General features: G+C 36.3%; 1 protein-coding gene across 11 annotated transcripts in view; it reads right to left on the reverse strand.

The window, feature by feature from the left end:
- The window catches only part of AKAP9 (A-kinase anchoring protein 9), a 123,160-nt gene that overhangs the window by 6,958 nt on the left and 99,953 nt on the right, over positions 1-16,249 (reverse strand). For all 11 annotated transcript variants that reach the window (XM_030008497.2, XM_030008499.2, XM_030008498.2 and 8 more), the window contains 13 exons: positions 13,235-14,323; positions 12,004-12,150; positions 11,101-11,604; positions 10,605-10,668; positions 9,775-9,893; positions 8,782-8,973; positions 7,694-7,882; positions 6,889-7,033; positions 5,924-6,143; positions 4,719-4,869; positions 3,136-3,804; positions 1,044-1,249; positions 81-189 (listed from right to left, as the gene is read on the reverse strand). In XM_030008497.2, the coding sequence (XP_029864357.1) occupies positions 81-189; positions 1,044-1,249; positions 3,136-3,804; positions 4,719-4,869; positions 5,924-6,143; positions 6,889-7,033; positions 7,694-7,882; positions 8,782-8,973; positions 9,775-9,893; positions 10,605-10,668; positions 11,101-11,604; positions 12,004-12,150; positions 13,235-14,323 (3,804 nt within the window). The remainder of the gene's footprint in view (positions 1-80; positions 190-1,043; positions 1,250-3,135; positions 3,805-4,718; positions 4,870-5,923; positions 6,144-6,888; positions 7,034-7,693; positions 7,883-8,781; positions 8,974-9,774; positions 9,894-10,604; positions 10,669-11,100; positions 11,605-12,003; positions 12,151-13,234; positions 14,324-16,249) is intronic.

A 16,249-nucleotide genomic window follows, 5' to 3' on the forward strand; every position in this document is an offset into this window, starting at 1 on the left:
ACTTAACAACTCCTTGCTGGTTTCCGCTCACAGCTCATCATCCAAACTCTCCCACCAAAGGTACAATATTGCACTCTCACCTCTTCCAGATAGGACAATCCAGGCAGTTTTTGCAGCTCTGAAATAACTTCTTCAATAGCATTTTGTATTGCAATGAAGGCTTGATCATCTGCTGTTTCAAACTGTAATCTGAAACAAAAGTGACAGTTTCAGCAGCAGGTATAGTCTGACACCACGAGCCAGCGTGACAGGACTTTCCATCGATCCACACGCACTGGGACTTCAGCAAGTCACTTCAGCATAGTTACTGGAGACATGGCAACATTTTCAACACTGCTCAGCGAGTCTAAATGAAATCGGCTCGATTTTATAAAGAATTTGCATAGAACAGTTTCCACTGATTTTGAGAAAAGGCTGTTCTACGTGAAGCACATTTAAAAATGTGGTTCTGCTTCCCACAAATTTGTTGGATCTGTGTGAGCAAGTCCACTTTGCCCAAATGTTTCAGAATGAATCTTTAATATTAAATCACCATCACAACAAAATAAAAACAGATTCAAACCTCCCATAGACCTGGTACCATACTACTTGGTTTTTTTTTTTTAAGGAGATAGTAACCTGAGAAAATAAGAATCAAGATCAGCTTCACCTGACCATAAAATATTAATTTTTGCTAGGGGAAACAAGAGGGATGATCCACAGCAATAATCCCTATATTCATCTCCTAATACAGTGAATTATTTCATTACTAAATTGTTTTAAAATGATCTACCTACACCATACCCAAATAAACCTTATCACTTTTCAGAGAAAAAAAAAGATAATTTTGCTGTAACTTATAAAGGACTATATTAAACACATAAGATTTAGAGCTGCGCTTGATACTCTGTGATCCTGTCTTACATCAGTACAAGTAATGGCACATACTACAAAACTAGAACAACCCCAAAATCAGTTAGGTCTGCAGTCTGTGAATTGATTAAATCCCAATATATTAGCTTCCTGCTAAAAAAAAAAACCAAGTAGCTGAAGAGTGGTCTAACCTGCTAGCAGCTTTCCGAGCCAACTGCTTCAGCTTTGGAGATGTGTTTTGCAGCTTTTGTCTGACATTTTCCAGAATTTCAGTAGCAGCAGAGAGATCTCCTCCTCCTGTCAGTGTGGGGTAGGTTGATTCATTTGTCTCAGCTCCTTCCATTTTTTGCTGGAGAACCCAATTTCTTGTTCTGTCATTGGGTGCATCCCAGGTAGTCTGTACATAAATATGTATTTTTTTATATATATATATATAAAATATATATATATATAGAATGCATGTGGTTCAGTGCTTTAAAATGGAAACATTTGATTCTGAAACACCCCCAGAAACTGAAGAACAAACAATTCTGACACAGAAAGGAGTTTAGTGTGACTACACTACTGTTGTAGTGTACTACTAAACTATTATTTGTGAATGGTCTAGTGTGATGCCTCTTGACTAAGATCTAGTAATCATACAGCTACAGTGTGAATCCATTCAACAAACTCAGCCTGCAGTAAGCCACCCAGCATTTCTGTTTCTTCTGCCAGCAGCTCCTTTACCAGTTGTGCATGGAATGTGGGCAACTGTGTCCACGTGTTTCGGTGACCAATCCATAGTCAGAGGAACAGGACTGGAAAAGCCCACCATGGTCACGGAGGTCAGTCCACAGTCACAGGCAACCATACCACTGATGCTGCCGCAAGCGAAGCAATGCAATGAACACGTGCTCCTCACCCTCGCTAACACCCCCTCAACACTGGCCATGGAAGAAATGCTAGTCCTCCCAAGGAAACCTGAGTCTACAGCTGCGCCTTTGAATATTTCGCCATGGTGTGGTACCAATGGAAAAAGGGAGGGTGTTGCAAATGTCACAGGAAGCAGCAGGAGATTCATTATTTGAAACTCCAGGCAGATCGACTCAGTTTTATAAAGAATTTGCATAGAACAGTTTCCACTAATTTTGAGAAAAGGGTGTTCTACATGAAGCACATTTAAAAATGTGGTTCTGCTTCCCACAAATTTGTTGAATCAGTGTGAGGAATTCCACTTTGCCTTGTGATCTGGAAAGCAGATCACACTGTCTGCTGCCGAGGAGGGGAAAAAGCCCCAACAGCCACTGCCAACCTGATCCAAGGGAAGACTCTTCGTTGCCCGCAGTGCTGGCAGTTACCTCTGCGCAGAAGAGCAAGGTGCACAAACTGAGCGTGGCAGGAAGGCCGATGCTATCACAGTTACCGCTACACTCAACATCCTGCCTCTAGCTGTGGGTAGTTTCCAACGCTTTGGAAGATCGAAACCAGTAGCCAAATTAGGTGAAGAGAAAAATTTCCTTCGTGGCTCCACAGACAGACAGCTTCCAGAAAGCATGGAATGATGGCAGAATGGGCAAAAACATGGTCAGCAAAGAGGCAAGTCTCCTGTCAAACCTCTCTGGGACTATCCACAAATCACTCACCCAGCAACACTTATCTCTTACAGGGAAGTTTCTGAAGACTTTTAAAAGTAATTTAAAAATAATTTTAAAACTTTCCAAACCTTTTATGAGAGAGAAAAAATTACAGGCAACAGTGGTTCCAACTTTCATTCATCTAAAAATTAGGCTAAATTCTTAAATTAATTTTTTTACCTTAATTTCTTCCTTCTATTTTGTTTGCTAACATATACGTATTCATGCATATGGTTGTTTGATTACTTACTCAATTATTGAAGTTATTGGGAGATCACTTTCAATGTTTCAAAGACCACTTGTAGTTTATGAACTAAAGATTAAGAGCGCTGACCTGGAGCATTCCTGAGTAGGAACAGCTCATTTCTGTGACTGGGTGCAGGGAATATTATTCTCCTATACTGAGACACAAAGTGTGTGTATACACCCTGCTCACGCTTCTCCTTACACACCTCTACAGCTTCATTCTCAGAGGATGCATGTGAATAGTTTTAGGTAGCAAAACTGGAGTGCTTTCCCTTTCCCTTTCTCTGGTGCCCATATTTTGTAATCTGCAGGCTGTTTTATAAACTGAGTAAAGGCACAGTGACACACCATGCTGATTGAACAAAAGAATTAAAAGCTAAATTGCACAATTCAGTATTACACATTTCTCTCAGTCCTACTGTACCTCATTTGGATTGTGGCTTGATGTCCTTTCGGCTTCCTTTCTTCCTTCATTCTCCTGCTCTTTTTTCTGTAGTTCTTGGATTATTTCCTGCAACTTCTTTGTTTCATTCCCTAATTTATGAACTTCTTGCTTCTTTTCCCCAAGTTGCCACTGAAGGTCTTCCACTTTGGACTCCAGTTCATGGAGTTTCTTCTGTGCTATTATGTTAGCATCTTGTTCTGCTTGTAATGCTTTCCTCTGGATCTGCCTTTCTTTTTCCATTTGCTGTCTCACTTGCACAGATTCCAGTTTATACTTCTCCATCTCACTTACTAACTCCACTATACGGTCATGTTTTTCATCCATTTGTTTCTGTAGCTCTTTAAGTAATTCCTCAGATGGATTAGGCGTTCCAGCTTGCCCCTTATCTTCAGCACTTTGAAGCTGAGCACATAGCTCTTTTTCCCTTTCTAGGGCACTGCTTATTTCAAGAGCTCGAACCTTCTCTGATTCAAGAAGCACCTGCAACTCAGAATTACGGCCTCGTTCACGTGACAGCTGGGCAGCACTGAGTGCTTCTTGGGATTCAATCTTCTGTTGCAGATCATTTGACAGCTGTTTCTCTTGCTCCAAAAGTTTAGTTAACTGTAAGTTCTTTTGTTTTTGATCTTCAAGGGAAAATTTTAAATCCTTCCATAAGAAAACAGAAGAAAAGAATTGATTAAAGCCATTTGTGTATACTTTCCATTATCTTTGGCAAATTGCAAATATGCTACCTCTACACATGCTGCTTTTAACAGGTTTTGCTATTCATGATTAATGTGACAATACTCTGCATTCTGCAGTTACATCTGATATTAAAATGTATTACAGATGTCTTTATTCTAAAATCAGATCATCTCATAAAAGAGTATCTGTAACATATACTTTTTAATGAGATACAAACAGCCGTAGTTCTGAAGCTGAAGATAACTAGCTGCTTTCACTTTCTAAAACTGTGAAAGTGATTTTGCAAGTTGAGATTTCAAGATGTAAATAAACCTATGCTGCTAAAGTGACCGCTTTTTTGTCTTAATACTTGTACTAGGATACCTGCTCTCTCTCACTATGTCAGATACTGCAGAGGTACCAAGGAAGCTACTAATGCATTTTTTCCTAAACTAAACTCCCTAGTTTGGTTTTCATGAGGTGAAACTTTCAACTTTTAAAGTGGAGACAAACAATGTATCTCCTTCAATAATATCCTTAAATACTATCTTTTATGAGTTAGGTTGTAGTGGGTGCTAGGTGTATCCATGTTAGCAGTGTCCTGTCCCCTTGAATATCTGAGGGCTATTATACAAAGCAGAATCTTTTAATCTTGGCCCTGAAAAGCATAGTTGTTAAATTCCTAATGATTTAAATGGTATTTGCATCAGGCCTTTTTCTTTCTTTGCCACTTCTGCTTCTATACATCTTTCTTCAGCTCTAAATGATATAATACGGCTGTTGAAGACAGAAAATGGAGCACACGTTGGACAAAAATGTAAGCTGAGATGAAATGTTAACCAAAAGAATATTTGTGTGCTCCTTGATGTTCCAGGCCATTTGGGATTATGGAATACCTCAAGCTCTTCTCTTCCTCTTTCCTCACTGCGTTCCATTTTAGCTTTTTCCTTTTCCAAAGCCCACTGTAGCTCTCTTGATTTTTTCTGTTCACTGGCCATTGTATCCTTGAGAATATCTAGCTCAGCTGCTTTTTCTTTAACTTCAGTCCTAAAAGAGAAATGGGCAACCTTTAGATTAGACAACGGCTCTAATCCTATCACGGTAACGTCAGTTACTTGATATTTATTCCATCTTGTGCACTGAAAACACTGCTCAGGTAGTAGAGTAACAGTGAAAAGCCTATTTAGAAAAACAAGCCTAACTCAAAAATAGAGAGAGAGTTGCATAGCTCAAAAAATGACAGAAAGTGTGTCCACCCTGCTAACTTTTTAGTTGCCATTTTTTATTAATTGGTGGCTCAGAGGCAGCTAGTGTTCAACTTAATCCAGTCACTGGCCAAAATCTGAAAGAATGCAGGGGAAATGCATCTTGCTGCCATGTGTCTCAAAGGAAAAAAACAACAGAAATCCATTGCGGAGGGTGGGGCGGGAAGAATCTATGCTCTGAATTTTGGTTTTTTTTTTTTTTGCAAATCAATTTTGCATGAGTTTGCAAAAGAATCTTGCTCCTGATGGTCTGTAAAAGCTGTAAGGTAAACTATAAAGTAATATCAATTTAAACACTTAGTTTGTTATCTCTGAGCTGAACATTAAGATACCATACATCGGCACATCCATTTGGTAAAGGCATAAATAATAATGGCTTTCCTGAGTGCCAAATATTTGGTCTGTTATCTCGGCTGTTGACCATGCCAAAGCAACACTTAGAAGTTACAGAATTTCATATGGAAGTACTTGCAAAGTCATCTTAACTCTGCAATTTTTTTCTCCATATTCAGTTTTAGAAGCAGAAAAACCTTTAATAAATATGGTATACTTATTAGCTTGTATACAGTAGTCTTGTGTCAAAATTTAAAAAGAAATTTGATATTAATAAATCATTAAATCAAACTATGAATCAGATCTTTTTAATCTATAGAATTACTTTTTTTGTCAAATGGAACAGAAGTCTATTTTTTGTCAGGTATGTTTTACAGAAAAAGTGAGAAGCGTTTACATTACATGAGAGAAACTTTCTTAATAAAACAGTATTATGATCTGAGACAACACAGAAAAGATCATCTTCATTGTCAACACAGAAAGTTTGGCACTGAAAGCCGCACCTGATGGCTTCTAGGTCCTTGAAGTGCTTGTGCTGTGCTTTAAGGGTTGCTTCAAGCTCTAGTTTGGCTTGTGCAAGTTCATTCTTCAGCTCAGCACCCATCATTCTCTCTGAATTCAGCTGTTCCTGAAGCTCAGCTGCTCTGTCCTTCACACTCCGGAGCTCCACTTGCATCTCCAGTATCTGCGACTGCTTCTGCTGCATATTATACTCCAGCATTTCTAATGAGAGTACCATTAATATGAAAATTACTCACTAAACAAACAACACTGTCTATTTGGGTAAAGCTTCCCGTAGCACAGAGAATGACTGCAAGGCTATCACTAAGAGTGATATTTTAAAATAATATATTCTTTCAATAGCGGAGTGAAAGCAAAACAATGCCTTTTATACTGGAATACCTTTCATACTTTCCAAGAAACCACATCAACCCTTAAACTTGTTTAAAAGGCTGTGTGTGCAAGCATATCAATACGTATCATTTGGATTATGACTAACATAACTGAAGTTAGGTATGTATGTATACTTGTGACCAAATTTTTGTGACAGCGAGCATTTACTTCAATTTTAAAGTATACATGTTCTCTGAACTTTTTGTTGTTCATTCCAATTGCTTCTTAGTTTACTCATTATGACTGACTATCCAACTTAGATAATTTCAAAGCTGTTGAACCTAAACACTGAAGGGCATACATGGAAAATAACCTTAAAATACAACCCCAATTTTTACAGCAATTGAAATAACTTTGTATCACTTTCAATTTGATACAAGTCATAAGAACACAGACTATATCTTAATTTTTGCAAAACTAGTCCAATAAGATTGAAAAAGATGAAAAGTATGCATGGTCAGAACACGAGTATCAAAATCAGAGAGCAAAGGAAGTCAGTATTCGTTCACCTACAACGTTATGAGCACTGCCATGAAAGCATTTGGAAATGGACATATATTACGACAGAAGTCACCTTGGCTTTTTGAATCAATCTCTTGTTCTCTCTTCGGATTATTTTTCTTACTGTTCATCTGAGCATGTAATACTTGAACCTCCATCAGCAAACTTCTTCTGTCTGCATTCTGAAGACAGTCCATCGCTGCTCTCTGGTTAGTAGCCTATTAGCATTAGAAACATTTAAAAGTAAACCTCCAGATTTTATTAGAATAGCTATGGTTGGATATTACATTTATTTATATATTCATAGTGCGTATATATTCAAAACATTTTCAATTAAGTCATAGTTGAGTCAATATTATAATATTGGGAAGAACTGCGTGTTACTTTTTCTATTTCTCTCCTAGGCATCAAAGTTATAGATCAAAAGAGCTGTCAGTTTTACGGCAAATTGTCATTTTCCTCACTAATCCTTCCATGTTCCAGAGGAGATAACTGACCTCTCTCTGTCCCATAGCAGCCTTTAACACCTTCTCTTCCTTCAACTTGCTCCACATATATAAGCTACCTTTTCTCTTAGACAGTGTAACATAATTCTACTTAACTTAATGAAATCAAGCTCAGGACAACTGTGTTTTAATTCAAATTGATCTCTGAAGGCTGTATTTTTTCTACAGCTTGTGCACCCAAAAAATCTCTTTCCTACACCACATCAGTTTTTCTTTTTAAAGACACCTCTTCTTCCTACAAGTCTTACCTTGTTTTCACCCTTAGACTGTCAAAACTACTATTAATACATGTATTTTTAAATGGATTTATACATTCAAAATTAAAATTTAATGTAGACAAACACACTTTGACTAAAGTATGTTTTATATTACCTGCTCTTGCAGTCTGTGCTCTAACTGATTCATCAATGTCACTGCATCTCTTGTGCCCAGTTCTGCAAGTTCAGTTTGAAACGCAGCAAGAAGAATATTTTGTTCTCCCACAAAAAGCTGTTGAATAGCGTGCAGAAGTTCTCCTCGCCAGTCTGAGACACCTTCAGGAGATTCAGTACTTGCATAAATCTACAGTGGTATAAAAACAATTTAAACAGCAGAATTCAAAGATTACATCAAGAATGGTCATTATAATTTTATGTAAAGTGTGTGTTTTCAGTGGAATATTGAGCTTTTCTTACTCAATAGTTATGTAACATTCATTCACACAAATAGGTGTTATTTATTTTACACATTATGATTTCTTCTGCATGCGCAAATGCTAAACTTTTATCTGTGTTTTAGATGGAAGCAATTTAGCTTTTTATAACTGAAAACTTAGCCCTGTGTAGTTATTATTTATGTTACTGTATCACATTATCCTTTTAATTTTATGACGTTACATGTATGTTCCTAGACTCTCACAGAGCTATGTGGTAGTGTGCAGATATTGTGTATGAAGAAGATTTAATTTTATAATGATATAAAGTTAATCCCCCCACTTCGCACGCTGAAGGAAATGCAGAAGTAATAGAAACTACCTACATACATCCAAAAGTGTAATTGGGGTAATTAGTCCTAATAAGTTTTAACAGATTACCGATTAATATTCTGTTATATTTTAACAATTTTCCCCCTCTTTTCTCTCACTACAGTATCTTTTTGATAGCATCCAGGTTCCACTACAGCAATAAACCACAACATTAAAAAAAAAATGTACTTTAACTGCTACTGGAAACATGCTTTCAAAATAGATTTATTTTTGAAAGGTGGATCTATACAGTCAAAAGCTATCAATGCACAGAAGAACAAATGCAAGCTGTAATTTAAGACATATTTTATTACCAGAAAGCGTGACATGCAGTTTTGCTGCATATTTTTGAAATCTTTTGCCTTATAGAGCATTTAAACCTGAATTGTGAATGTGCCTTATAAGGTTATCATAATTTTTTTAAATTTAGGTTAGAATCTTATGATATTATTTATACCTCAGCTTCTCTGTGAAGTTGCATTTTTGCAATTAGGTCTTTCAAAGATGAAATGGTGCTTAGAAAAGCTTTCCTTTCCTCAAGCCAAGATTCTGGCTCTTGCTTAAGAGGTGGCATCTCTCTTTCACCATATGGAAATTCAGTGAGAGACAGCACCTGTATGCCTTCATGATGGACTGCTCTCAGCAAACCCTACAATAAATATAAAAAGAAATCAGTAATGCCAGTCCTAATAATAATGATAATAACAATCTTATTTCATACATATTGGAATACTTGTACTTCTAAATTGATCAGCACAAGGAAACTATTTATGCTTCCTCATATCAAAGACAGAAGTGTCACCCAGTTCTTTGTATCTGCCAAACAGCAGAACTTATTAAATAGGTGTATTTGTCCTCAGTTTCAAATGAAAATTCCCAAAGTTCATCTGTCAAATCAATATTAAAATTTTAAAATGTTGCTGATGGAAACTAACACTTTAAAAACAAAGTCCTGGGAAGCTTCCAGATGAGCTTTGCAATTCACTTTTTGAAATTACTATTAAGCTTTGCTGCAAAAGACTTGCTTTTTTTTTTTTTTAATGTAATTAAAAGCATGATACCCTTACTGTTTTTAAGAAACACATTTGCTTACTTTCATAATTTAGATATTATTCTACACCTATAATAACAGAATCTATAAAATTGTGTAATATATGATCATGACATTACCATTAATACACAATAACTACAATGAATTATAATTAACAGGAGTTAGGTCTCTCAAACATAATTGAGAACAAGCCTACAGTTACAAAACTCATATTTAGCCTAATTTAACATGCAAAAATGCACATAATTTATCAGAAGTATTTTTAAATGTATTAAAATAGCTGAAACTTTAAAACTTATCTAAATGGCTCTATTTTCACTAATCAAGCAGCAGCAGCTAATCTAAGGTTTTGGTAGTATCACTGTTGTTCCATAATAAAAATGATCAGTTCTACTTTACCTTAATTTTTTTTGGAAGTAAATCTGTTGAAGTTCCACCTTCATCTACTCCTTCAGATATTGTGTCAGATCCCTGGGTCTGAGCAAGATACATTCCTTGACTCCAGTCTGAACTGGAGTCTAAAATAAAAGGAGAGAAAAACATGAAAGCTGGATTACTGTGAAACTTTGAAGAACAGGCATCAAAAAAGTATTTTTGTCTGTTGTTGTAACAGGTGGTTGCATGTCACCAGAGTTGATTCCAAGCCTGGAGACTACCTGTTTTATAGTTTTTCTTTTTCAGTTTCAAAGCAGTAACAGCAAAACAAAACTAAAAAAAACCCCAAACTTAAAAATCCTAGTTTAGTTCTAAAAGAGAAACAACTACTTGCACAAACACTTCTGCCAGACGGCCCCCCCCCTTAATATGCTTAGCCTTTGCCTGTGAAAAGGATCATCATCATAATTTTTATTACTCTTGGAGAAGTCAGTACCTGTCATCATCTCCCACTGCTAGGGAGCTGTAGCTTTAAATTCTATCAAGAGATTATAAAGCTCCACTGAATAGATCATGTAATATGTAAGAAGACTATAGGAACTCCGGTGAGAAGAAAAAAATTGGCATCTGATGCCTGGACTCAACCCACCTTCCCTCTAGTCACTTTCCTTTTGTAGCAAATTAATAGACATGGTATGCTCAGCACCTCTGCTAGCGTGACAGGCTTCTGTTTTGATCTGGGGAGCAGTTGTTTTTATTTCTTAGAACACAAACTCTTTAACAGTAAACTTAATATTAAAAAAGCAGATTTAATTTATAATGCTGTTTGAAATCTATGAAAACAAGTTTCTTACCACTAGAACCTCCATCTCTAGCTTGATACGGTGGAGAACGTGCTAATCCAGGAAATGAGATTCCCTATATTTAGAAAAGAGAACAATTAAATCTTTAATCACCCCACGCCCACTCACGACAAGGGAACTAATTCTAAGGAGCAGGAAACCATATGAGCTTCTTTGTTCAGTTTCCCCTGCAATCAAAGTAGTCAAAATGGAGACGAGAAAGATGGCATTCAATAAGGTGACCTACACTTGTCCCCACTTCACAGAGCAGGACAGGTCCAAGGCAGTAGCACAAGGAAGCATCTGATAGTTGAGCACACCCCCAAACTTAAATTGCTGAGGAAGGGGTTCATGATCTCTCCCCAGGCCATGGAAACATTAGAACACTTAAAAGCTTTATGCTGAAGATAGGGTGGTTCACACTTAACAGACTTTAAATGGGAATTTCTGTAGCAGAAGCGAAAGCACAAACCGAAGTAGCTCCAGGAATATGCAATAGGATCCATACCTCTTTAGTTTGCAGAGTTTCTATGACTTCCTTTAAAGTATTACATTCTTCAGTCAATACTTGCACTGCAACAAACTTCTCTCTCTTTAATGCTTCAGATTCAGAGATATGCCTTGTCTCCATGTCCATGATTTCAGCAGCATGGAGTTCTTGCATTTGGTCGATTTTTTCAGTAAATTCTCTTATGATCTCTGCAATCTCTTCTGAAGAGCATCCGTTTTGCAAATCAATTTGGATTTCTGCATTTTTAACAAGGACTGGTGAAGTCTGCATACAGCTGTTGATTTCCACAGTCTTGTCTGTTTGTGACGATGAGCTTTTTCTAATAAGAGCAGACTCACTGGTTGACAAATCACACAATATTTCTGCATCCTTTTTGCTTTCAGTTTTTACCATTTCCTTGTCCTTTCTCACATAACTTGCAAGCCTCTCTTCTGCTTGAACTAGGTTCTCTTTGACTTTGCGCAGGTCTTCCTGAAGATGTATAAGACTTGCTTCTTTTACCTGTAAACATGGAGAATCTGAATTGCAGTCCTCCCAAACACTTGAAAAAAATATCTAAAACCCAAACAGCCCTCTAAACCATTAGAGCTCAGTTTAGTCCTATTTTAAAGCAGTTATTACACATGGTAAGAAATACTATCTCCTAAGAAACACAGCTCTAGATCCACTGTTGCACTACAGTGGACTGTAAAACCATGTACTTTGGCAACAAGTGAGGATTTGGTCTACAGCATCAGCTCTGTTGCACTGACAGTAGGTGCCAAGTGACCGTTTTTCTTAGTGGCATTCTCAGTACTAGAGTAAAAAAAAAAAATCAAAAAACTATAGCATTCACATTTGCACAGTAAGTCCTGTATAATCATTTGCTTTAAATACAATATGGAACAATCTGGTTCTTACTGCCAGTTCTTGCTGAAGTTTTTCTGCCTTTTCTCTGTAACTGCTCAGGTCTTCCTTAGCAGCAGCTGCCTCTTCTTTAAGTTGCTCTAGTTCAAGTTCATTAATAAGCACGTTTTCTTTTTGACTTTCCATGAGTTGTGCTCCTACCTACACGGCAACACAAGATATGGAAAATGGTGAAGAATCTTACGAAGAGTCACGTATTAACAGCACTGATCACTTTCATGCCAACTTCCAAAGCCACAAATGAAAAGATCATAGGGGAAAACAAATGTATGTTATCTGGATTAACATAGCCTCAAAAAATTAAGACTGAAAGACCACTTTCCTAGATTAACTCCCACAAACTGGATAAGCGTGGGAGGAAAGACAAGCGTGGGAGGAGAGACTGTCTTCTTACAGTTTACTGAACTGCAAGCAGAAATTGGCTACACCACACAGAAAGCACAGGGAGGAAGGTCAACAGAGAGTAGGAAATTAAGTCTGATAATATTATTAAATTTATAAGACATTTATGACATTCATTCAACCTGCATTTGGATGAAAGGTCTTAGAATCTTTTCTGGTCCAGCACTGGGTTCCATGATGTCTCTGAACTTAAGGGCTTCAGCAGTCAAGCTCATGTTTGGGCTATCAAGCATAGTCAACTTTGACTGAAGGTTTTAAATTCAGAGGCAATGTAACCAGTGGTGGATGGAAATTCAGGACAAATGTATAGTGGTAAAAACTACTGATGGGAAATATCTTTGGAATCAAGAGAGCAAAGCAAGAAAAAGAAAACGAAACTCAAAGCATACATAAACAAACAACCTTGTCCCCCAAAAAACTGTACAGACAAATTCCTATCAATCTGTTATCATTCTGAACCCTTAGATAATTTTTATCATTTTAATTTTTATCTCTCTACCTCCATTCCATGTAAAAGTGTAATTCACTCCATTCTATGTCAATTCAAAGTAAGAATAAGAAAGTGTATGTCCAAAATTCAAAATCATCCTACATTCATGAAAAGGCAAAGCATTTTTAATGCAAAATGGAAACTGATAGTGGAGTTCACCTAAAATAACACCCTTCTCTTCTTTGTAACTCCAGGAATAATAGAGAAATGAAGGTCTACCCCACACACCAGAATATTCCTATCACTAGTCTCTTAAGAAGTGTTTAATTCATTATAGGTTACATAAAATAACAGATTTCGGTGAAAACAAGCCAAAAGAAAATGGCATCTAACCTGATATGTCTGCATTTCTTCTTGCTTAATGTATTTCTGAATCTCTCCTTTGTGTTTTTCTTGAACCTCTTCCAATAATTGCTGAAGTTCTAAGAGTCTCTCTTCTTTCACTTTAGCTTCCTTTTGTGCAACTTTTACATTTTCTTTTTCTAGCTCCAAGTTATGATTGACTGTTGCCAGTTGGTCTTCCATCTCACTAAGCCTCTGTGTTAAGAGTGATAATTTTGATTCCGTCTCATTCTCAGTTCTATCACTCAAACCCTCTGTTTGGGCATTTTTGCTTGCTTCCTCCACACATTTTGAAGCTTCCTGGATTTCCTGCATGAATTTCCTTTGCTCCTGAACTGCATTTAGCTGAACCTGACTCACAAGAGCAGCAGCAACTTTTTCCATTAGTGTCTTTTCCAGTTCTAATACCCTCTTTTTAAGTGTTTCTCTTTCAGCTTTGCCTTGCTCTTTCAGGTCTTTCATTTCATTGTAGGACTGGCACAGTTCTGAATCTTTTTCCTTAATGCATGCCTGAAGTTGCTGCAGTTGTACCTCCATCTTGCTAATGGTGACTCTTGTATTCTCATCTGAAGTCCTAAGCTGGGATTGATCTAGCAACTCTATCTTCTCACATATGCCTTCTTCCACTTTTTCAGTTTTCCCATTGCTCCTATCTTCTGTTTTTTCCCTATCACCTTTCATCAGTGCACACTTATATTTCTCTGTTATTTTTTCATGCTCTTTTTTTAACATACTTATTTCTTGCTTTAGCTGGTTCATTTTTAACTTAGTTTCCTCAAGCTCATTCTTCGTTCGAGATGCCTCTACACGTATGTTTTCTACTTGCTTCTCCAAAGCTTCCTTTTCTGCCAGAACTGTTTCAAATGTGTGTTTCAGACTGTCAGCATCTTCTTGAAAAGCAGCAATATCTGCAGGTACTTTTTGTTCAATATTTGCTAGTTCCTGCTGAAGCTTATCAATTACATCATTCAGCTGCTCTACTTCCTCATCATTTTTTTTCTTCACACGTTCTTGATCACTTTTCAGACATTCTACCTGGGCTTCAAGCTCCCGTATATGCTCATTTTGCTCTTCAATAACCTGGAAAAAAAAAATACAACAAAAGAACTTCATAATGGGTAACTAATAAATCCTCAGATAATTTTTCTCCTGGACTTCACAGCAACAGTTTAATCAAACATTGTAAAAGAAAGTATGTCCTCAGTGAATTTCTTAATGGGATGTCTATTGTAACACTTTATGAGAATCAGGACATCTTCACATAGGACTGACAAAGCAGCCTGTGACCTTACTGAACTGCAAAATAGGTGTGAAAGCATTAAATGAAGTGAAAGCATGTATAATATTCACAGAGATATGAAACATTGAAGTTTAAGTGTTCAGAACACTTTTTTCCCCAATAGTTTAGTCTAAAGCTCTGTCTTGTCCTTTTTATTGAAAATTAAAATGGAAACAAGTGGAGTGGTCATGTCGACTGTTCAATCTTCTTATGAAATCAAGGTTTAATATACTATTTTTACTCAAAGAATTCCAAGGAACCAAGATTTATGAAGCTTATAACTTACAGATAAATTTTCCTGCATTACATTACATAAAGAACTTCCTTTAAAAAACAAATCCTCAAGCTTACCATATACAGGTCAGATATGTTCAGTTAGATTAGAAAGACACTGTGCCCTTCACAGAAAAGAACCACTCATTCATATGGTCAAATAGATTTATGTAGGACAAAGCCAATTAAGATGGATATGTATTTTAAATACAAATAGACCTTTAATTAATTGTGTTGAAAAATACTGTTAACGCTTTTTAGTCTGAGACCACAGAAAACACCTACCAGTTGACTCTGACATTTCCCATCGCAAACCTAAATATGTGTTTGTCTGTTTATGTGTGTGTGCATACACATATACAGATGTGCACAAAAACAGGTAGGGCAAATAGTACCTGTAAACCCAGAGCAAAATTATTTTTTGTGCTATAGTTTAAATGAAAGTAAAGAGAGACAAGGTTATAGAAGTATTTATTTTAAAAATGTATATGACTATCCAAAGAAAATTCAAAGAGCAATTACTTCTAAAGACACTTAAAATTACAGGCTGTGTAAGGGGCTCGAAATTCCAAGAAATTCATAAAATCATGTAAATGAGCAAATATGAGCATGAAGACTTTATGATGCAGAAAAGAGAAGCCATCTTGTATCAGCTTCTAACAAGAAATAAATGAGTAGACACAAAAAAATGGAATGACTGGCATTGAAAAACACTAAATTTAATAAATAAAAAAGTCTTAGCAAAAGGAATAATGAGACAAGTTATCAGATTCCAATAGAATAAGTTTTATAAAATTCATTTAAAAACCCTGCTTGTTAAACTGCAGTGGGAGCAAATTCTCATTTGAGTGTAGAAGAATGACAAAAAATCCTTTACAAAGTCAAAATGAAGACAGACCAGATTATAAATAGTGAGTCTAAGAAACAAAGTGGATATATTTTCTTAAGGGAATGTCTGGAGATCTGAAATGGAACAGTGCTTCTACACTGGAAATGAAAAAGGCAAAAGGAAATCTGTCAAAAGTATTCAGAGAGAGATACTAGAAAATAAAATCAGTTATGGAACATAAAATGTGTAAGAAGTCTAAAAGTTTTCAAAAAGAAATATGAAAAAAAAAAGCAGAAGAGAAGAAAGATGGCTAAATTCATTACTCAAATAGCCATTATTTTTCCTTTATCTCTCAATACTTCATTAGGTTTAGTTAGTTAAATAGAATAGTAAGACGACTTTGTAGTAAGTAAAATATATACAAAAATAAATGGTAAATGTGACCATATAAATTAGAGAGGCTGATTTGTCAACCAAGAACTTATTTTTAAAAATCCACAGAGATCAGAGAAAGCTCAAAAACACTAAATAAAACATGAACATGTCATTGGTTTGGAGAAAAGAACAGTGATCCTGGCAACTGCTATCAAGTCAGCATAGCAGTTCCTGTTCTTTGTAACATAAT

The sequence above is a fragment of the Aquila chrysaetos genome, chromosome 3 (assembly GCF_900496995.4).
Source record: "Aquila chrysaetos chrysaetos chromosome 3, bAquChr1.4, whole genome shotgun sequence".
Lineage (NCBI taxonomy): Eukaryota > Metazoa > Chordata > Aves > Accipitriformes > Accipitridae > Aquila > Aquila chrysaetos.